Source organism: Microtus pennsylvanicus, chromosome X (genome assembly GCF_037038515.1).
Source record: "Microtus pennsylvanicus isolate mMicPen1 chromosome X, mMicPen1.hap1, whole genome shotgun sequence".
Classification (NCBI taxonomy): Eukaryota; Metazoa; Chordata; class Mammalia; order Rodentia; family Cricetidae; genus Microtus; species Microtus pennsylvanicus.
Window position 1 is genome coordinate 137,911,380 of NC_134601.1, and position 22,245 is coordinate 137,933,624.

Sequence of the window (22,245 nt, forward strand, 5' to 3'; positions counted from 1 at the left end):
TGACCCAAACATGGTATCTGTTAGGACCTTGAATAAATTATTTATGCTAAAGCAATATCTGGCACATAGTAAGGAGTGGCTTTTTTCCCCTCTAAATTCATTGACATCACTCACCTTCTCTTTGTCCTAATCAGTCTTCGTACCATTTCTTCTAACTCACAGCAGTGTTCTAGTGAACACTAGTCTGTAGATATTTAGTATGGGCAAGAGGTAGTTTTTTTTGTTTGTTTTGAGACAGGGCTTCACTGTACCTTTGGGGAGGTAGTTTTTAAAGCTACTAAAATCCTGTTGAACTCACATTAAGTTACTCCTGTGATAGTACCTGCCAATATTTCTGAATTAGCCACTGTGCAGTAAATTAGAGATTTTGCTTGTGCGTAATAAAGGTATCGTTTGACTCTCATTATAGATAAGATGTTCAGCAGGCTAATGTCAGGCTTCTACAGTTCACTAATACTCTGAATTACAGGTAACCATTGTATCAGCATTAAGTATATGTAGGTGGGGTTTTCTGTCCTGCCAGCCTCTTCCCAAATAACCACATAGAGACTTAATAATTATAAATACTTGGCTGATAGCTTAGGCTTGTTACTAACTAGCTCTTACAACTTAAATTAACCCATATTTCTTATATATGCTCTACCATGTGGTACCTTCTTCAAGCATGTGTCTCCTGGCAATTCTGCTCTCCTTCCCCACACTCTTTTTGTCCACAAGTCCCACCTAATCACTATCTATCCAACTGTTGGCCATTCACCATTTAATAGACCAATGAGAGCAACAAATATTTACAGTATACAAAAAGATTGTTCCACAGCAAGTATATGTTCTGTTCATGTTTCATCACCAAAAGCTTCTTCAGCTTGGGGATGAGTTAGCATATCCTTAGTCAAATGATCAGCAGATTCTACCTTCTGCTTTTGGGTGTCTGTCTCTCCTTGCCCTCCTCACACAGGGTCTTGCTATGTAGCTTTAGCTGTCCTGGAATCTGCCTCCCTCTGTCTGCCTCCTGAGTGCTAGGACTAAAGGTATGCACCACTATGCCCAGCTCCACCTTCTATGTTAGCATTTTTCGATAAAGGAAGATAGACTTACTAAAAATTGTTGCCAATATTTGTTTATGTTGTAACTACATACTAGTGCTGTTACATGCTGATGCTTGCCAGTCTTCTTGAAGTTTTTCTGTGCATACGGCAAAGTGTAAACCTGTCAGTTATCACTGAAGCATCCTTTGGATATAGACCCAAAAGTGGTATTACTGGGTCTTGAGGAAGGTTGTTTTCTAATTTTCTGAGAAATCACCACACTGACATCCAAAGGGGTTGTACCAGCTTGCATTCCCACCAGCAATGCAGAGGTGTTCCCTTTTCCCCACAACCTCTCCAGCATAAGTTGTCATCAGTGTTTTTGATCTTGGCCATTCTTACAGGTGTAAGATGGAATCTCAGAGTTGTTTTTTGATTTGCATTTCTCTGATGACTAAAGATGTTGAACATTTCCTTAAGTGTCTTTCAGCCATTTTAGATTCCTCTGTTGAGAGTTCTCTGTTTATTCAGTACTCCCATTTTTTAAATTGGGTTATGTGATCTTTTGATGTCCAATTTCTTGAGTTCTTTGTATAATTTGGAGATCAGACCTCTGTCTGATTTGGGATTAGTCAAGATCTTGTCCCATTCTGTAGGCTGTCATTTTGTCTTGTTGATTGTGTCTTTTTACTTTACAGAAGCTTTTCGGTTTCAGGAGGTCCTATTTATTAATTGTTTCTATCAGTGTCTGTGCTGCTGGGGTTCTATTTAGGAAGTGGTTCTCTGTGCCAGTGCGTTCAAGTGTACTTCCCACTTTCTCTTCTATAAGGTCCAGTGTGGCTGGCTTTATGTTGAGGTCTTTGATCCATTTGGACTTGAGTTTTGTGCATGGTCATATCCAGTTATGCCAGCACCATTTGTTAAATATGCTTTCTTTTTTTCCATTTGATATTTTTTGCTTCTTTATTAAAGATCAGGTGTTAGATGTTGTGGATTGATATCCTGGTCTTCTATTTGGTTCCATGTGTCCTCCTGTCTGTTCTTATGCCAATACCTGGATGTTTTCAGTATTGTAGCTCTGTAGTAGAGTTTGAAGTCAGGGATTCTTAATGCCCTCAGAAGTTCTCTTATTGTACAGGATTGTTTTGGCTATCCTGAGTTTTTTGCTTTTCCATATGAAGTTGAATACCGTTCTTTCAAGGTCTGTGAAGAATTTTTCTGGGATTTTGATGGGCATTGCATTGAATCTGTAGATTGCTTTTTGGTAAGATTGTCATTTTTACTATGCTCATTCTGCCTACCCAAGAGCATGGGAGATCTTTCCACTTTCTGGCGTCTTCTTCAATTTCTTTCTTCAAAGATTTAAAGTTCTTGTCATATAAGTCTTCTACTTGCTTGGTTAGAGTTACTCTGACATAGTTTATGCTATTCGTGGCTATTGTGAAGGGTGTTGTTTTTGTAATTTCTTCCCCAGCCTTTTTATCATCTGTGTACAGGACGGCTACTGATTTCTTTTTTTTTTCTTTTTTTCTTTTTTAGTTAATCTTGTATCCTGCTACGTTATTGAGTGTTTATGAGTTTGTAGAAGTTTCTTGGTAGAATTTTTGGGGTCGCTTATGTAAACTATCATATCATCAGCAAATAGTGAGAGTTTGATGACTTCTTTTCCAATTTGTATCCCCTTGATCTCCTTTTAGTGTCTTATTGCTCTAGCTAGGCCCTCAAGAACTGTATTGAATAGATATGGACAGAGTAGACAACCTTGTCTTTTTCCTAATTTCAGTGGAATCACTGGGAGTTTCTCTCCATTTAGTTTGATGTTGGCTGTTGGGCTTGCTGTATATTGCCTTTATTATGTTTAGGCATGTCCCTTGTATCCCTGCTCTCTCCAAGACCTTTATCATGAAGGGATGTTGTATTTTGTCAAGCCTTTTCAGCATCTAATGAGATGATCATGTGGTTTTTACTTTTCAGTTTTTTATATGGTAGATTACATTGACAGATTTTTGTATGTTGAACCATCCCTGCATCTGTGGGATGAAGCCGACCTGGTCATGGTGGATGATGGTTCTGATGTGTTCTTAAAATCGATTTGCCAGTATTTTATTTAGTATTTTTGCATCAATGTTCATGAGTGAGATTGGTCTGTAATTCTTTCCTAGTAATGTCTTTCTGTGGTTTGGGTATCAGGCTAAATTGTAGCCTCATAAAAAGAGTTTGGCAATGTTCCTTCTGTTTCTATTGTGTGGAATAATTTGAGGAGTATTGGTATTAGTTCTTTGAAAATCTTGTAGAATTCTGAACTCTGAAACCATCTGGTCCTAGGCTTTATTTGGTTGGGAGACTTTGATGACTGTTTCTATTTCTTCACTGCTGACCTTTTTATCCTTAGTCCTTTGCTACAGAAGCCCTCTTACAGGCAGAGTAACCTAAAGGACTCTTTATTACCCTGCCTACTTAGTGCCTATTTAAGGTGAAACATAACTCAAAATAGGGCCCTAGTTACCCTCACCATAGCTGACTCCAGTACTCCATACCAGGGGACATTAGTGGCCCTATTTTCACCCACCCCAACACCTAATGATTCTCCAAGGGATATCGTTCTTGGAGAAGTGGTTGCTGTTCTGCCCGAGTCCTAGCTGGTGTCAGACCTTCTACCCAAAGGGAAGAGAGAAGAAGCCATAGGGAACAGAGTTCTACAGAAACCAGAACATTTCATGGCAAGTGAATTGTCTATGAAAAGTGGAGATGGGTGAAAAATAACTACAAGGATGGTTGTAGCTCCCTTTTACTGTTGTCACCAAGTGAAACAGTCCAGCAAACAGGCAAAATGAGCCCTTTTGTGATCCCAGTCTCACTAAGGGCTCAGAAATGGTGTGTGAGTGCATTTCACACTGTACCACTCAGAGCTGGATACAGAACAGACTGAAAGTTTTCCCAGATGAGCTATAGATGGCTAATAAGAACTTTAAAAGATACTCAGTATCATTGAAGAAATTTGAATCAGAAGCACGGTAAGAGTACATCACTCCTACTAGGCTCATAGGATAACACTTGGTATTTCTGAGACTGTTCAGAAATTGGAGCTTCATTCTTTGTGGGCTCGTAAATTGGTACAGCCACTTTACTAATTAGACTGGCAGTTGCACAGAATATTAATCAATTTACCATAGTATGCCCCATACTCAAAGTAAAATGGAAACAAATGTAAAAACTTAAATGTGAATGTTCATAGCAAACTTTGTAATAGCCAAAAATGTTATAAATAGTCCAAACGTCTTACTTAGTTGATTACATACTTAATAAAAGGTGATATGTCCATACAGTATTATCCAAAATATTACTCAGCGTATCAAGATTAACATGCTACAACACGTGAATCTTGAAAACATGCTAATTGGTGGGAATGCACCCAGAAAACACTATCTGAAAGGCCTTAGGGTTGGGTATGGGGAGAAAAGGGAGATACGTGTAGTATTTGAGGTGAAAAATGTAGTATACTACAAGACTGATGCTAATTACAAAACTCTCCTAAAAAGTCTAAAAATTTAAAGTTGGTAGGTTGCTTATGATGGTAGTATATTTTGTTTAAGTCTTTTTAGCAGGAGGACTTGTTTTAGATTTTTTTTTATCTTATATGCATGAGTGTTTTGCCTGCATGTATGTATACAGTATATACATGTCTGGTGTCTGAAGAGGTCAGAAGAGTGCATCAGATCTTTCTGGTTCTGGAGTTACAGTTTGAGCCACCATGTGCTATGCAGGAAATTGAACCCTACTTCTACAAGAGCAACAAGTGATCTTATCCTCTGAGCCAGTTTTCTAGCCCCAACTTAATTTTTTTATAATGCATTCTGAAATGGCTCCCACAACTTGATATTTAAAATAATAACTGACTTACGTTGGTTCCCGGCTGTGATTTACTAACACTTCCCACCCATTTTCAAAGATAACTGAATTGATCATATATATTTCCTTAATGGAATACTGCCACATAGACAACACAAGTTAGCAATGGATTGTCTTTACTTGCTAACAAATCAAGGAACTGTTAGGACTGAATACTTACAAAGTATCGACTTTTGTTTGGTGTTTTGTTTTTGAGACAGATTTCTCTGTTTATCCCTACCTGGCCTGGAACTCAGTTATGTGTACCAACCTAACTCATACTGTTTAAGATCTGCCTCCTCAGTCCTGAGACTAGAGGTGTGCATCAGCATGCCAAGTTTATCTGTTTTTAATAGTCTCGGTGCTTTTTTGTATAAGGCCTCTCATGTAGCCCAAAGCTACTGTCACATTTCTTGACTATCCTTGATTATTTGGCTTTCATTGAATTTTTTCAAAGCTCTGTGTCCAAGGTGTTAGGAATTAAACACAGAATAGAGCTGGGCTGATACTAAAGCTAGTGGGGGAAAAGTAGCATCTTGACAATGGAGGAGCCTGGTAGAAACCATTTCAACATGAGCATAGTGAGGATTGACATAAAGTGGCATGATCTGCCTTCTGATTGTAATACCAGGAGGGTGTATCATCACTTCTCTAATATTCTTGGCCAGAATTAATAGCACATCAAAGAGGAAAGGGACTGTGTTGAAGAATTTTAATAGTACATTTAACAGATCATTTATTTTGGGATGCATCAAAGGGAAATACATTTTGCTAGAATATTAGATGGGTTGAAAAGCACCTATTATTAGTAGATTTCCAGTTACCTTATATAATGATAGAAGATTAATGTGTTTTGTGGTTTCTTTTTTGGGTTTTCAAGACAGGGTTTCTTTGTGTAGTCTTGGCTATCCTGGAATTCTTTTTGACCAGGTTGGTCTCAAACTCACAGAGAACACTTACCTCTTGTCTCCCAAGTACTAGGATTAAAGATTACACCACCACCACCCCAGCCAGATTAAAGGATTTTTTTTAAACTGACAGGTCATTGGTTGAAATCAGCAGTGGTATGATTATTCATGTTTTTCTTAATTTGTAGATCATGAAGACTATGACCCACAGACTGTGAGACTGGGAAGTAGATATAGTCATGTTCAAGAAGTTCAAGAACGGCTTAATTTTCTTAGGTTTGTTTGATATTTGACTATGTCTTTGGTGGGTTTTTTTTTTTTTGCTTTGTTTTTTTCTTTTGCCACATCTTATTTTCCCACATAAAAAGATTATGTCCCTGGGTTGTAACATTCTCCTCATTATTTTAAGCTTTAGGGTAGATGTCTCTTGTTTGCTTATGCATACTTTTATTACAGGACATTTTTGTTTGTTTTTAAGAAAGGGTTTTTCTGTGTAGCCCTGGCTGTCCTGAAACTCTCAGATAAAAACTGATGAACTCTTAGAAAGAGCTGCCATTTGTAGTTAAAAATATAAATGTGATAGAGGTATTACTTCATACATAAACAGGCAGGTTGTGTTGTGTCAAATAAATTAATTTCTTTTTGTTTTTCTAAGATTTTTATTGAAGGATGGCCAACTGTGGCTGTGTGCTCCTCAGGCAAAACAAATATGGAAGTGCTTAGCTGAAAATGCGGTTTACCTTTGTGATCGTGAAGCCTGTTTCAAGTGGTATTCCAAACTAATGGGGGATGAACCCGACTTAGATCCTGATATCAACAAGGACTTCTTCGAAAGTAATGTACTTCAGCTTGATCCTTCCTTGTTAACTGAAAATGGAATGAAATGTTTTGAGAGATTCTTCAAAGCTGTGAATTGTCGAGAAGGAAAACTAGTAGCAAAAAGAAGAGCCTATATGATGGATGATTTGGAGTTGATAGGATTAGACTATCTTTGGAGGGTAAGTCAAAAGTAGGAGCTCTGTCAGCATTGCACCTGATGTTCTTGAATAAATAACTATAAATGTGTTTGTTCATTGTCTCCAGGCTTCTTCATTCACCTTTCCCTCTCCAGTCCTCTTAACAGGGGTCAGCCTTAACATACTTCATCTAAACCCTATAGTTCTGAATATAGTTTGAAAGCCACAAGTGTAATAAGGTGTAAATTTTAAATATTGTGGAACTGAGAGACAAAAGGGAGAATTTTTATACTAAACTGTATTTTTATGTAGCATCTTGTTTTCTTCTATCTACTTTGAATTCCTTCTTGAAAGACCGAGCTTTTCGTCAAAGCATATTTTATTTGTAGTAAAATGTCATTCTTAAATTTCTTTATTTAAACAGTTGCATCTTGCATTTAGTCTTTATTTTGATCTGTTTGTCTCGTTTACTCAGTCAACTTAACCATTATGTTGTTAGTATAATTGAAAATAACTAAGGATGGGGCTGGAGAGATGGCTCAGCGGTTAAGAGCACTGACTGCTCTTCCCGAGGACCCGGGTTCAATTCCCAGCACCCACATGGCAGTCCACAACTGTCTGAAAATCCAGTTCCAGCGATCTGACACCCTTACACCAATGCACATAAAATAAAGTTAAATAAACCATAGGAAAAAAAAGAAAATAACTAAGGATATGATTTGAATTTAAATGCTCAACTAAAACATTTCCTGAGAAACATTAATCTTTTTTTTTAAATGCAGGTTGTAATTCAGAGTAATGATGATATTGCCAGCCGAGCTATAGATCTCCTTAAAGAGATATACACAAACCTTGGTCCAAGGCTGCAGGTTAATCAGGTGAGGATCAGTGTGCATTAAAACTTTCACAAGCTAGAATTCTAGCTTGTGAATTATAATATATAAAACATAAAAGTTGAGTGTGATGGTATGTGCCTATAATGTTGGCATCTGAGAGCCTGAGGCAGGAGAATTAGAGGTTTAAAGTGAGCTTGGACTATAGTAACACTTTACCTCAAAATACATATATTTGTAAAAATACCAAGTTCTTATATCTCTAAGTGAATCTTGCCTTGAGAATGATCTTGAAATGGTTGGATTATTTTGATGTTTATTATTATATTGAAATAGTAAAGACTTTATTGAGTTTGTTTTCATAACCAGTTACATAATCCTAAATGGCTTTTTTTAAAACATCATTTGTCCTTAACTTATTTTGACACTAGCTTCCTTTTAACAACAGTAGACTATCTGCCTAAATATGATTATTTAGAGCAACATTGTTAGGTGTTTCCATCTCTGTCTTTATTTGTCGCATTATATTTGTAGGTGGTGATCCATGAAGACTTCATTCAGTCTTGCTTTGACCGTTTGAAAGCCTCTTATGACACGCTGTGTGTTTTGGATGGTGACAAAGACAGTATTAATTGTGCAAGACAGGAAGCTGTTCGAATGGTTAGAGTATTAACTGTTCTAAGAGAATACATAAATGAATGTGATAGTGATTATCATGAAGAAAGAACAATTTTGCCTATGTCAAGGTATGTGAATAACTGATCAACTGAGATTAATTTTTAGTCATTTGGTATTTTCCTAGTCATTTTTTTAAAATGTACAAGGAAAAAAGAAGAAATTTATCTTCTTGAAAAATGCTTCTTGCCCTTTAAAAACATAAGTATCTTCTGGAAATGTTTGCTTATTTTTGTGGTAGAACAGTTTATTAGGAAAGAAATCAACCCCAAGAGAGGAAGTGGGTCAGGCCTTATATGGCTTTTTAAAAAGTGTTTGGGATTGTTTGTTTTGTTTAAACATATTCTCAGTGTGTTAGTAAGTTATTTTGTGTGTGTAGTCATGCATATGCCATGGTTTTGAGTGTGGAGATCATATGACAGTTTGAGAGATCAGTTCTTTGCCATTTACTCTTTGAGTCCTTTGGGTCCCAGGGACCAAACTTGGGTTCTCAGGTGTGGTAGCAAGCTACTTTACGTGTTCATAGGCCCAAGTTTTAATATAATTGTGTGTTATATACACATGTATATATGTAGAATGGACCCACCATGCTCACTTATGGAAACAAGAGGTGAAATTTGGTTGTCCTGTCATTCTCTACCTTATTATTCCGTTCAGACAAGGTTTCTCACTGAACCTGGAGCTAGACTGGCAACAAACCCTAATCATCCTGTCTTTGCCACCCACATTTCTAGAGTTAACAAGTGCTTCTAACTTTTTAATGTAGGGGGCTGGGAAATGAGTTTGTATCCTCATTCTTCATGCTTGTACAGCAAGCACTCTTAACTATTGAGCTATCCCTTCAGCCTCAGTTTTATAGTTGTTTACACTGTTATGTATTTGAATATACATTGATTATAGTTGTTTACACTGTTAAACACTATAGCATGCCTCTTAGCCCATTCGCATAGGCAGGGGGACTGTTACAAATTTGGAGCTGACTGGTCAATATAATGAGTTTCTAGACCAACCAAGACTCTAACGAGATTCTATTACAAAAAAAGAAAGAATATAGTGCATAGTTACTTCTTTTGAGTGATTGCCTACATTGTATGTATGTGTTCCATATGTGTACCTTGGAGGTCAGAAACAAGCAGTATATCCCCTCAGACTGAAGTTACAGACATTTGAGCCCCGTGAGATGAGCTGTCAGGCAGGTTCTAGGAACCTAACCTGGTTCTTCTCTGTACCTTGTGTCAAACAACAACAAAATAGCATACTCAGATTGAAAAGTAATTGGAATGAAGTCTTAAAAACTTATCAGGTAACCAATATAGCCAAGAAATAGTTTCAACTGCTCAAATAATACTTTTTAGGTTTTACCATTTAGTAATTCAAATGATATTTATGTAGTTGTCCTTGATGAATATAATTTCCTTTTTAATATGGCAACATATTGTAGTTTTGCATTTTTTTTTCGGGCAATTCTGAGTGGTAGTGCATGCCTTTAATCCCAGCACTCAGGCAGATCTCTCTGAGTTGAGAGCAATTTGGTCTACATGGCAAGTTCCCGGCCAGCCAGAGCTACCCTGTGAGACCCTATCTCAAAAATAAGTAAAATTCAGGCAAAATGTGTGACAGCTTTTTTGTTGATACTCTCAAAGTTAATCTTACCTTGCACATTTGTAAATAGCAAGAATTAGTGAGTTAGACTTTACAAGCATAAAAATTAACAAACTATTACTATATCTGTGTCCTAATTTTGTGAGCTGCTTTAGGTTGCTCATCCCGGACTGAAATTTATAATCCTTCTTCTTCATCAATGACTGAATTACTGAAATGAGGCACCATACCTGACATTTGTACTAATTTCTTATAGATCAGTACATCATTTGATGCCGCCATGGTTAATAACAATGGAATATGAATATAGTCATTGTGTTTTGGATATTGCAGTGTTTATAGTTAAAAACAGTTTTTATTTTTAGGGCACTAAAAAGTCTTATTTGCATTCTTTTGTTTAATAAGAAAATACTTAATGCTAAATTTTTATCGTTTTTTTCTTGGCAACTAAATTTGGAAATCTGCTGATAAGATTTTTTTAAAATTTCTTTTCCCCACCAGAGCTTTCCGTGGTAAACACCTCTCTTTTATAGTTCGATTTCCAAACCAGGGCAGACAAGTAGATGACTTGGAAGTTTGGTCTCATACAAATGATACAATTGGTTCAGTTCGACGATGTATTCTCAATCGCATTAAAGCTAATGTAGCTCATACAAAAATTGAACTCTTTGTGGGTGGTGAGCTGATTGATCCTGGAGATGACAGAAAGTTGATTGGACAATTAAATCTAAAAGATAAATCAGTAAGTATATATAGTTACCAAAAGAAAAAAATTTAATAGAACCTCGGACTGTATTTCATTGTTAAATATTTATGTTAGATGTTAAGCTTATAACACTAACTCAATAGGATACCTCCAATATATTAAAACAAGTAGCTACAAGAGTATTTTTTACGTGTACTTTTCGAAAATATTAGCATCTGGTTTTGTTTTATGTATATGAATGTTTTAAAAACTTGTATGTCTTTGCACCATGTGTGTACCTGGTTCCCTTGAAGATCAGAAGAGAGGGCATTGGATACCCTGGAATTGGAGTCACAGACAATTGTAAACTGCTATGTAGGTGCTAAGAATTGTGGGTCCCCTGCAAAAGTAGCCAGTGTTCTTAATCACTAAGCCAGTTCTCCAAGTCCAGCATCTGTAGTTTTTTGATTCATTTGTTGGTGTATCATCAAATAAGTTTTCTTGTTTTGTGTAGGTTTTTTCCCCATTTTTGATTCTAATATATATCATTTTCAGCTAATTACAGCCAAACTTACACAAATAAGCTCCAATATGCCTTCAAGTCCTGATAGCTCCTCTGATTCCTCAACTGGGTCTCCTGGAAACCATGGTAATCATTATAGTGACGGCCCCAATCCAGAAGTGGAAAGCTGTTTGCCTGGAGTGGTGAGTAGATTCAGTTGTGCAAGGCATTATGCTAGAGTTGTTGAAAATAATCAAATGCATAAAAAAGTTTTTTTGTTGCTGTTGAGGAACTCTTTCATGAGACAAAATATCTATAGAATTATCCATTTAAATTTCAGTAAAGCCTTCTGCAAGGTAACCCTGTAGTTACTATTTGCTTATACTTGCATATAGTTAATCTATTGGAGTTAAATTGGAACATTTCAATATATGAATTTTGAAAGCTACTACTGTCTTACATGCTTATCCTGTAAAATGGATCCTTTCAAAACTCCATATGCAGAGAAGTTTCTGTAATCTTTCTCAGATTGTATCCAAAGAAACAGTGACATCTCCCATTCTTGACCTCTTCTTTCACCCCTCCTCATAAGAACTTTAATGTCTTTAATGACAAGCCACTCCAGTATAAGAACAAACTGGTTAGGAATTTATTAGTGGCATGTCCAGAGTCATCTGAAGTTATATGCAGGTGAAAAGTAATACTTAAAAAAAATATTGCAGATGTTGCTCAGATGATGTTAGGTCTGCATCATGAAGAATTTGTAAAGGTAGGATGAGGAAGAACAACAGGTGCAATTTAAATTTTAGGTAGACCTTTTTGAAGTCAAGGAATAATCTACAGGTAATTTTGTGTATTTTGTGTTCTAGATTATGTCACTTCATCCCAGATACATTTCTTTCCTTTGGCAAGTTGCAGACTTAGGGAGCAGTCTAAATATGCCACCCCTTAGAGATGGAGCAAGAGTGCTTATGAAACTTATGCCACCAGGTAAGATGTTTCTAATGATGCCATAATGCATGGTAACAATAAACTCTGTGTGTGTGTGTGTGTGTGTGTATTATATAAACATTTCGGGAGGTGTGAGTTTCCAGACAGGGTTTGTCTCTTTGTGACCTTGGCTGTCTTATAACTTTCTCTGCCGACCAGAATGGCCTTGAACACACAGAGACCTGCCTGCCTTTGCCTTCCAGCCTTCCAAGTGCTGGTATTAAAGGTGTGTGCCACCGCCCAACAACAATTGTTTTTTTCCTAAATGAACCATGCATCAGTGGTACTAGGCCTAAAGACCAGAATCTTCCTACAGCTTAATTTTACACACCCCAACATCTTTTTTGAGACAGGGTTTCTCTGGGTAGCTTTGAAGCCTGTCCTGGAACTTTCTCCATATACCAGGCTGGCCTTGAATTTACAGAGATACTCCTGTCTCTGCCTCTTGTGCTGGGATTAAAGGCGTGTGCCACCACTGCCCAGTTTGAAAGTGTCTACATTTTTAATAGCTAAAATAAAACCAAAAGATATCTATTGAGGATCTTGTGAGCTGGGTCAGTGAATGAAAGTGTCCCTCCAGACCTAATGAACCCGTAGTTAAATACCAGAACCCACATGGTAGAAGATAACTGACTCCCTTCAGCTGTCCTCTGACCTCCACACATTTGCCATTCACTCACACATACACATACAAATAGTAATAAAATTTCAAATACTTACTTTTGATACCAGATTTTATGAAATCTAAATTTTCATATCCTTTATACGTTTTGCTGGTGTACGGCCACACTCACTCATTCATATATTGTTTGCAATTTTTTGTCAATCAACAGCCAAGAACTGAGTAACAGACCATGATGTACCATGGCCATTTGTAGAACCCGATTGCCTAGGACCTGTAAGATGGCTCAGCAGCTAAAGGTGCTTGTCACCAGTCTTAAAAACCTGAATTTGATTTCTGGAACCCACTCTCACAGTGGAAGAAGAGACTGGCCTCGAACTTAGAGATTTGGCTGTCTCTGCCTCCCGAGTGCACCACCACCCGGCCCACCTTGGATAATATTGACAGCTCTATAGTGTTTGCTTCCTCTTCTTTTCACATCGTTGGCTTAATGTATCATTTAATTTGTCCACATAATTTTTGAAGCGATCTTGTGCTTCTCTTAACCATTATTTTCTAAAGTAAACACCATGTTCTGACATAAGCAACTTTGTTGTCTGGTTACTATGGGACAGAGTAAATTTACATAATAGATTACCAGCTTAGACTCCTCAATTCAATTTAGTCCTGACCTGCCTATGACAGTTTTTGCTTTGTGTGTGCAGGTTCAACCTCCACAACATAGTTTAAAAATACAAACCCACACCAAAGCCTTGAGCTTGTGATTTGAACTTCCTGCCACCAGATGGAGACAGTGAGCCAGTAAGGTCAGGCAAAACCAAAATAAAACAACAACAAAAAGTCAAGGTTGCTTTTTTTTTTTTTTTTTAAATCAAGATCTAGTACCTAAATTTGGACCATTAAGAGGGCTTAGTGGGTAATGGTACTTACTACACAAACCTGATGGCCTGAATTACATCTCTAGAACACATTAACTCCAAAAAGTTTTATTCAGACTTCTTCTACACATGAACAATGTTATTGTGTACTCACACAGCTTACATGATTGAACTTTTTAAAATCAAACTATAATGTCTAAATTTGAAACAGTCAGCATTTGGTTAAAGTATGTATTGCTTTATACATATATATAAATATGTATATAACAAAGCAGAATGAGTTGCTTTTTAAGATCTACTTCCTTCAAGGAGTTTAATGTAAATATGCCAAAGTCTGTTGTAAGGGCTTCATTCTCTTTGTTTTACTGTTTTTTGTTTTTTTTTTTTTTTTTTTATTTTTGAGACACACGATCTTACTATGTAGGTTTTGCTGGCCTGTAATTCACAGAGATCCACTTGCCTGTGCCTCCTCATTGCTTGAATTGAAAGCTACTCCCACCCTAATTGGTTGGATTTACTTTTTTTTTAATAATGCATTGCTTTAGGTATATAATTGCTTATATTTAGGTATCCTTTAAAGACTCTAAAGGGAAAACAGTAACCTAAGGTAGAAGCTTACAAACTGCCCACACATATAGTTAAAAGCCTGCTTACTGTTCTGAATTACTCAAAAAAACATAAGTTTTCCTTTACTTCTTTTCTAAGCATGCTTTCCTTAACACTTGGGCTTTCTTAAATCTTTCTCTAAAGCTTCCCTCCCTGCGTGTAGCTTGTTGTTTACCGCATGTCTGACCTCTATGACAGCTTAAATTGCATAACTTTTTCTTCTTCATTTGCTGCTTCCTTTTGAACTTTTTGTGACAGGATCTTGCTGAATATTTCTGGCTGACATTGAGCTTTCTATGTAGACTATGCTAGCCTAGAACTCTTTGGCTGTCTCTACCTCCTGAGTATTGGGACTTAAGGCATGCACCACCACACTTGGCCTTAAACTTTAAAGATTTATTTATTTATTATGTATACAGTATTCTGTCTACATGTATGACTGCAGACCAGAAGAGGGCATCAGATCTCATTGCAGATGGTTGTGAGCCACCATGTGGTTGCTGGGATTTAAACTCAGGACCTCTGGAAGAGCAGGCTAATGAGCCATCTCTCCAGCCCCAGGCCTTAAACTTTTTTCTTTTAACATTTGTTAAATTTATATATTTATTTTTTGTGTAGATAACACAGTGTTTATGTGGTGGTCAGAGGTTATGTGGCTCAGAAATTAGTTTCCTCATACCACTATGTGAGTTATATGAATTGAACTCAGGTTATCCATCAGTTTGGTGGCAAGGACATTTACCTACTGAATGAGCTTAAATGATCTCATTTCTTCAGTCTTACCTTTTGGTTCCATCCTACATTCAAGATTTTTGATTATTTGTTTGAGATAGAGTATCACTGTGTACCTCTAGCTGTCCTCAAACTCACAGACTTGCTTGCCTCTGGTTCTGCACTGAGATTAAAGGTATGCACCACGTGTCAGGCTCCTCTTCAGTCTTATTAAGTAAGGTTCAGTTTCTTGGGTACAGTTATATCTGTCACTCAGTGAAACAAACTAGGTAGGAAATAATGTAATGTCATTAGGTAAGCAGTAAATTTGTAGGAAAGAACCGTTCCTTTGGAAGTGTTTTTTGTTGTTTTGTTTTAAATTGGTCTCCTGCAGCTGAATAGAGCATGTTGACTGGAGGCTCCTGGGATGAGAGACTGTTTCCTTGGGTAATTAAAAAGCCCTGGTTGGTGTTTTGTTTCTCTCTTATTTGGTTGCTTTTAAATCAACTCAAATAAGGTTCTGTGTTATAGAAGCTTAACTGAATGTATACCTCAGTTGAATTGTTTGCTGTTCCATGCTTTTGAAAATACTAGAAGTGATAAAGGTGTAAATTGCGTTTTATTTCAGACTATGCTTTCTATATCTTTCTCTCCCTTACAGATAGTACAACAATAGAAAAATTAAGAGCTATTTGTTTGGACCATGCCAAACTTGGAGAAAGCAGCCTTAGTCCGTCTCTTGACTCACTTTTCTTTGGTCCTTCTGCCTCACAAGTGCTATACCTAACAGAGGTTGGTTTTTTGTCTTTTACATTTTGAATTTGAGTCTTGATCTTTAAATTGATCTTTGTGTTACTATGAAGAATGTGGATAAGATTAGATGGTTTTAAAATAGTCAGGAATGTCTTAGTCTTTGACATGGAGGTTATGTTTTAAATTCCTTTTAATACAATCATTTTCTTTTCCCCTTCCCCCTTTTATTTTCAGGTAGTCTATGCCTTGTTAATGCCTGCTGGTGCACCCCTGGGGGATGATTCCTCTGATTTTCAGCTTCACTTCTTGAAAAGTGGTGGTCTACCCCTTGTCCTGAGTATGCTAACCAGAAATAACTTCCTACCAAATGCAGATATGGAAACTCGAAGGGGTGCTTACCTCAATGCTCTTAAAATAGCCAAACTGTTACTAACTGCTATTGGCTATGGCCATGTTCGGGCTGTGGCAGAAGCTTGTCAGCCAGGTGTAGAAGGCGGAAATCCAATGACATCGGTAATACAGACTTGTTTGGTTTTGCTTTGCTTTTAATTTCTAATAGTAGATATAATTTTTAAGATTAAATTTCTCAGTGATTTTAAAGTTAAACTTTGATTCAGTGTTGAAGTTTTCTTTCCAGTGGGTATCTTATGACTGTATTTGTATTAAAAGTATACTAGCTCTTCAAAGGCTTCACTACTATTTTGGAGGGTGGTTCCTTCAGTTATTTTCTGACCATTTGAGTTTTGTTTGGCTCTCACTGTAAACCTAAAAAAAAAAATCTCACATGTAATGAATTTTTAACTTCTGTCAGGCAGATAAGATACCAGTGGTGTTGAGTTATAGTTGATTTAGCCTCTTACCAGTTTTCTTTCTCACCTTCATTTGCTTAAACTCCAATTATGAAGTTGTCATTCTGTTTTTGCTTAGATAGCATCTTTATTTTGGTGAAATTCTCAAGATAAACTAGAGTTTGATGCCTAGTTAAAGGTCAAACTATGAATTTAATTTTTTTTGAAGATTTGATTATTAGTGTACATTGGGGTTTTGCCTTGAGTGTATGTTCAAGGGTATCAGATCCCCTAGAACTGGAGTTACAGACAGTTGTGAACTGCCGTGTGGGTGCTAGGAATTGAACCCCGTCCTTTGGAAGAACAACTAGTGCTCTTAGTCTCTTGAACCATCTCTTCAGTATGTTGATTTTTAATAATATTTAATTAATTGCTGAAAGAAGTCAAAAGTCTTTGGGGGATGGAGGCAAGAGGATTATTACATATTCAAGGCCAGCCTAGGCTACAGACCCTCTCTTTACAAAAGTCTGACGAAAGTTTTGTTTTTAGAAATTACTTATGTCTTAATAGGGGAGGAGTGGAATGTTGGTGATTATGATATATAATTATTCTTGTTGTTGCTGGTTTTTAGTTTCTGGGATATTTTGTTGTTTTTGTTTGGGGAGGGTCTTTTTTTTTATTGGTTTTGGTTTTTCAAGACAGGGTTTCTCTATGTGACCCTGACTGTCCTGGAACTTGCTCTGTAGACCAGGCTGGCCTCGGAACTCAGAGATTCACCTGACTCCGCCTCCCGAGTGTTGTAATTAAAGGTGTGCACCACCACTGCCCAATGTAGTTTCATGATACCCAGAATTTCCCTAACAGCAATCCTAGAGTAAAGAGCAATAGAGATAGAAAATGAGAAGGAATAATTAGATAATTGACAATACCTGCAGAATAATGAGTACCTTGTAGATAATTGTATTATCTTATTCTGACCACTTTCATATGTTAGAAGTTTTCTGTAAAGCAACCAGGTGTGGTGGAAGTTTGTAGTCTCAGCATTTAGATAGCTAAAACAGGAGGATCACCAGTTTAAGGCCATAATAGCATACGAAACAGACCTAAAAGAAAGCAGCAAACTTTCTACAAAAGATAAAAATGACTAAAATTAAGTGTATATAGATAGATAGATACATACATACATACTATATATATTTTAAAGTAATTCTTAATAGGTTAAAGGGGAAAGAGTGGTTCTGGGTAGCTTAAACAACATGAGGAAGGCCAAGAGTTTAGTTGGGATCCTGTATCTCTCACCCAATGAGGAAAGGGCTGTTAGGATGAAAACAGATTCATACTTTAATTTATGACATATGACTACTTAATGATGTATACAATATACACAAAAGCCAGTAACATGCCTTCTTTTCTATCTCTTCTATAATACTTTGAGAATATGCCATTTGCCAGTTGCAGATAATAAGGTATTATAATTGTCAAGTATTTGTGGACAGTTAAAGTCAGAATTACTCAAACTACTTCATATGCCTCTTGTTCATTGAAAATGTTAGTATACTGTTAGGTAAAAATACCACTATTTGTATGTTAGGCTTTAATAGTTGTAATTTTTCTCACTTGCAAAGTAGAATTTGATAACTGGAGATTATGAGCAGGGTCTCCCCAAAGGGTGCACAGGTAAGAAAAAATAGTCATGATTTGCTGTATCTTTAGATGAGATTGAACTTGATCTGTTCTTAGAAACATGGGTTAGATTAATCTACAGTAAGGGATTGTATAGAAATTTGTGCTACTTGGATGCCATGTTGGCAAAGTGGAGTGCTTTGTGTATTACTGCGGAAAGAAAACATCTTAAGGGAATCATTTTAAGTTGATGAGTAGGGTACAAATGTTTGGATGAAGTTATATACAGAATACTCAAATGTTTTAACTTTTTATTTTTTCAGGTCAACCAAGTAACTCATGATCAAGCAGTGGTGCTACAAAGTGCCCTTCAGAGCATTCCTAACCCGTCGTCTGAATGCATGCTTAGAAATGTGTCTGTTCGTCTTGCTCAGCAGATTTCTGATGAGGTTAGTATTGTTAAAAGTAATATACGTGTGTGTGTGTGTGTGTAGTTGTGTCATAGTGTTACTGTACAAAATTATTTCTATATAAATATGCAAATTACTTTATAGTATTATAATTTTGTGTAGTAACACACACATATAATGCTTTACTTGTCTTAAGTGTTACTCTAAATTTTCTTTAATTTTTATTTTATTACATGTGTTTTGCCTGGTTCAGTTTAGATAATGTTTTCCTAACGTCAACTTAATATTAGTGCAATATTTTCATCAGCTTTTTGTATGATAGACAGCATTCTTTCAAAGTGTATAGTTGATACTTTTTTTTAAGATTTATTTATTATGTATACAACATTCTGCCTCCATGTATGCCCTCACGCCAGAGGAGGGCGCCAGATCTCAGTACATGTGGTTGCTGGGAATTGAACTCAGGATCTTTGGAAGAGCAGTCAGTGCTCTTAACCTCTGAGCCATCTCTCCAGCCCCAATACTTCTTTTTAAAATATAAGCACTACACAGAATATTTTTTCTTTGCCATTGGATCTCAAGATCAGATCCAGGGTTTTACACCTATAGCTCTAAGACAGAATATTTCTGTAAGTCTTCCTTGTGTTTTTTTTTGTTGTTGTTGTTGTTTGTGTTTTGTTCTGTTTTGATTTGTTTTCAGTCCATTCTTTCCAGGCACTAGTCCCAGGTAACCAGTAATTTTTCTGTCCTGATGAAAGATTGTTTTGTTCTTTGTTGCTTTGCTTTTCAAGGCAGGGTTTCTCTATGTAACAGTCCCAGCTGTCCTGGAACTCACTTTGTGTAGACCAGGCTGACAGAACTCAAAGATCCCTCCTGTTTCTGCCTCCTGAGTGCTGAGACTAAAGGTGTGAGCCAGCGTGACTTGCTAAGAGGGTTTTCATTTTCTCGAATTTTATTCATTTGGATCATATGCCTGTAATCCCAACACTTGGGATGCTGAAGCAGAAGGATAACAAGAAGGCTAGCAAGACTGGATCAAAAAATGAATTAAATAAAAACAAGTTAATGACTTTGTGAATTGTCAGTGTTCTAAGAGTCCTTAGTTAATTCGTTGTTGTTAAATATCCTGTTATAAACTGGTTGTGGTGACACATGCCTTTAGTCCCAGTACTTGGGAGGCAGAGGCAGGTTCGATCTCTGAGTTCTAGGCCAGCCTTGTATACATAGAGACCTCCAGGACAGCCAGAGCTACATAGGCTGTCTCAAAACACACACACACACAAATACAAATATGCATATACTTAGAAATATATCTTTTATATATAAAATAAACCTGTATATATCCCATTACGAATGTGCCATACTTTGTATATTTGCCAAAATATACTTGGGTTTTTTTTCTCCCTTTTTTTAGATACAAATAAAACTGCTGTGAAAATTCTATACAAGTATTTGACTTTTTCTGTTGTAAAAACCTGGGAGTGCAATCATTGTCATTTTTGTGATGATCAGCACTAATAGTCTAAACAACAGTTTTAATTAATCATTATTTTTATAGGCCTCAAGATATATGCCTGATATTTGTGTAATTAGAGCTATACAAAAAATTATTTGGACATCAGGATGTGGGGGATTACAGCTGGTATTCAGCCCAAATGAAGAAATCACAAAAATTTATGAGAAGGTAAGAGTTGTAAGAGAAATATATCCCTTATATAAAATGAATGTTAGTGAATTATGTATATGACTATACTTATACTGTATTCATTTTAAAATATCCAATCACTTTCATAGTAATAATTGCGCTATAATTGAATATTTACTTTGAAAATAAAGAATTTAATCCTGTGAGGCTGCTTTAAAATTAAGAGATTTTTCTGTTTTCACTGAAGTGAGACTATCTCAAAGAATTTTTTTCACATGTTTTTTCATTATCTTTCAGTCCTATATTAGTTAGGGTTCTGTCATATATACCTACCTATCCCTTGGATACTACTGCATTCTTTGGGGGTTTTGTTTTGGTTTTTAGTTTTATTTATTTTATTATTTTATGCGTATGAGTGTTTTGCCTACATGCACATATATGTGCCATGAATGCCCACTTCTCTCAGGGGTCAGAAGAGGGTGTTGGATCCCCTAGCACTGGAATTATAGACAGCTGAAAGCCACCACGCAAGTGCTATAAATTGGACCTTGTTCCTCTATAAGAGCAACAATGCTCTTAACTGCTGAGCCAACTCTACAGCCCACACTGCTTACATTCTTAAGAAAAAGTTGAATAGTAAGGACTGATTCACTCACTTAGTAGAACTTCCCCTTTGTATCAAACTCATTGTCCTTTTTACTGTTTGTATGTTCCCATATTACCTGTTTGGTATAGTCCTCAGTATTCATTCAGCAAAATAATTGAAAGCCTAGTTCATTCACATTACTATAGTACTGACTTTTCAATAAAATCACCGCATATTTGGGGGTAGGAAGAATTTTGAAACCCTTACTGAGCAATTGTCCAAGGAGATTGATTTTTTTTTTAATTGCACAGTAGAAAAGCTAGATAATAGAGCTATTTTAACCTACTGTGGTTCACAGGAAAAAGAATGGTTGGTTGTTGGTCTTCAGAAGTTTCTTACTAGAAAATGGTTAATGATTATATATGTTTAGTATATGTGTTTAACCCTTTTTGAGTCACAGCAAAGTATTGATATTAGACTTTATTTTCATTTCCAAATTTTTCCAAAAGGCCTCAAGAGGTATGAGTAAAAAGAAGGACCATGTAATTTAATGAGTAGGTAAATTTTAAGCACTTAAGTTTTTGAAGTCATATTTTCCTCTTAAGCACTTTTTAAATGAATTTATAAAGCATTAGATTTTTTTTATTGCACTTTGTAAGCAAAATTTTTTGTTGTTTTATCCCTTCCTCCTCCCTTTCTTGTTCTCTCTGTTCCCCAGCCCCTAATCAGGAATCTCCCCTTAGACTTTCATGTTACATATGGTTTTTCTTTAAAAGAATCTTTAAGTAATTTGTTTCTAATATAATTTTACAGACCAATGCAGGCAATGAACCAGACTTGGAAGATGAACAGGTTTGCTGTGAAGCATTGGAAGTGATGACATTGTGTTTCGCCTTGATTCCAACAGCCTTAGATGCTCTAAGTAAAGAAAAGGCTTGGCAGACGTTCATTATTGACTTACTATTGCACTGTCACAGCAAGTAAGTTTGTTTTTAATTTTAAGAAGCTTTATTTTTTTAAGTAGAGTCAAGTTTATGTTAGCTCAAGGTATCAGAGAAACCAAGTACTCTCCACAGTACATTAATGTTGAAGACATTTTCATTTAACAATGTTTAACCTAATCTGAATTTGTTTAGTTTTAGTCTACAATATTGGATATTTATTGGCCTCCTGTCGTAAATTCCTAGGTGCTAACTGTTACTTTAATGTGAAATTTAAAAGAGGGCTACATAGAAACATCATACTAAAATAAAGATTAATTACTTAGCGTAAATCCCTTTTTTTTTATCTCAAGAGCATTTAATCAGTAACAGTAATGTTTCAAGCTGCTTTTTATGTAAGTCATTCAACTTTAAGGCATTAAAATTTGTAGAAAATGGTTTCCATCCATTTATATTAGTCTTAGTCTGATTTTTCACATGTAAGTAAATTATAAAACTAATTAGGCCAGGTATGGTAGGCTCACACCTTTAATCTCAGCACTCTGGAGGCAGAGGCATGGATACCATTGTGAATTTGAGACTAGGTTGCTCTACATCTCAAGTTCCAAGACAACAAGG

The 22,245-nt window shown here is 36.3% G+C and overlaps 1 protein-coding gene across 7 annotated transcripts in view; it reads left to right on the forward strand.

The window, feature by feature from the left end:
* Usp9x (ubiquitin specific peptidase 9 X-linked) overlaps window positions 1-22,245 on the forward strand; it is a 135,095-nt gene that overhangs the window by 75,169 nt on the left and 37,681 nt on the right. For all 7 annotated transcript variants that reach the window (XM_075957413.1, XM_075957410.1, XM_075957412.1 and 4 more), the window contains 12 exons: window positions 6,010-6,097; window positions 6,477-6,819; window positions 7,560-7,655; window positions 8,145-8,356; window positions 10,389-10,629; window positions 11,128-11,277; window positions 11,944-12,064; window positions 15,543-15,673; window positions 15,869-16,147; window positions 18,369-18,494; window positions 20,014-20,139; window positions 21,500-21,666. In XM_075957413.1, the coding sequence (XP_075813528.1) occupies window positions 6,010-6,097; window positions 6,477-6,819; window positions 7,560-7,655; window positions 8,145-8,356; window positions 10,389-10,629; window positions 11,128-11,277; window positions 11,944-12,064; window positions 15,543-15,673; window positions 15,869-16,147; window positions 18,369-18,494; window positions 20,014-20,139; window positions 21,500-21,666 (2,080 nt within the window). The remainder of the gene's footprint in view (window positions 1-6,009; window positions 6,098-6,476; window positions 6,820-7,559; window positions 7,656-8,144; window positions 8,357-10,388; window positions 10,630-11,127; window positions 11,278-11,943; window positions 12,065-15,542; window positions 15,674-15,868; window positions 16,148-18,368; window positions 18,495-20,013; window positions 20,140-21,499; window positions 21,667-22,245) is intronic.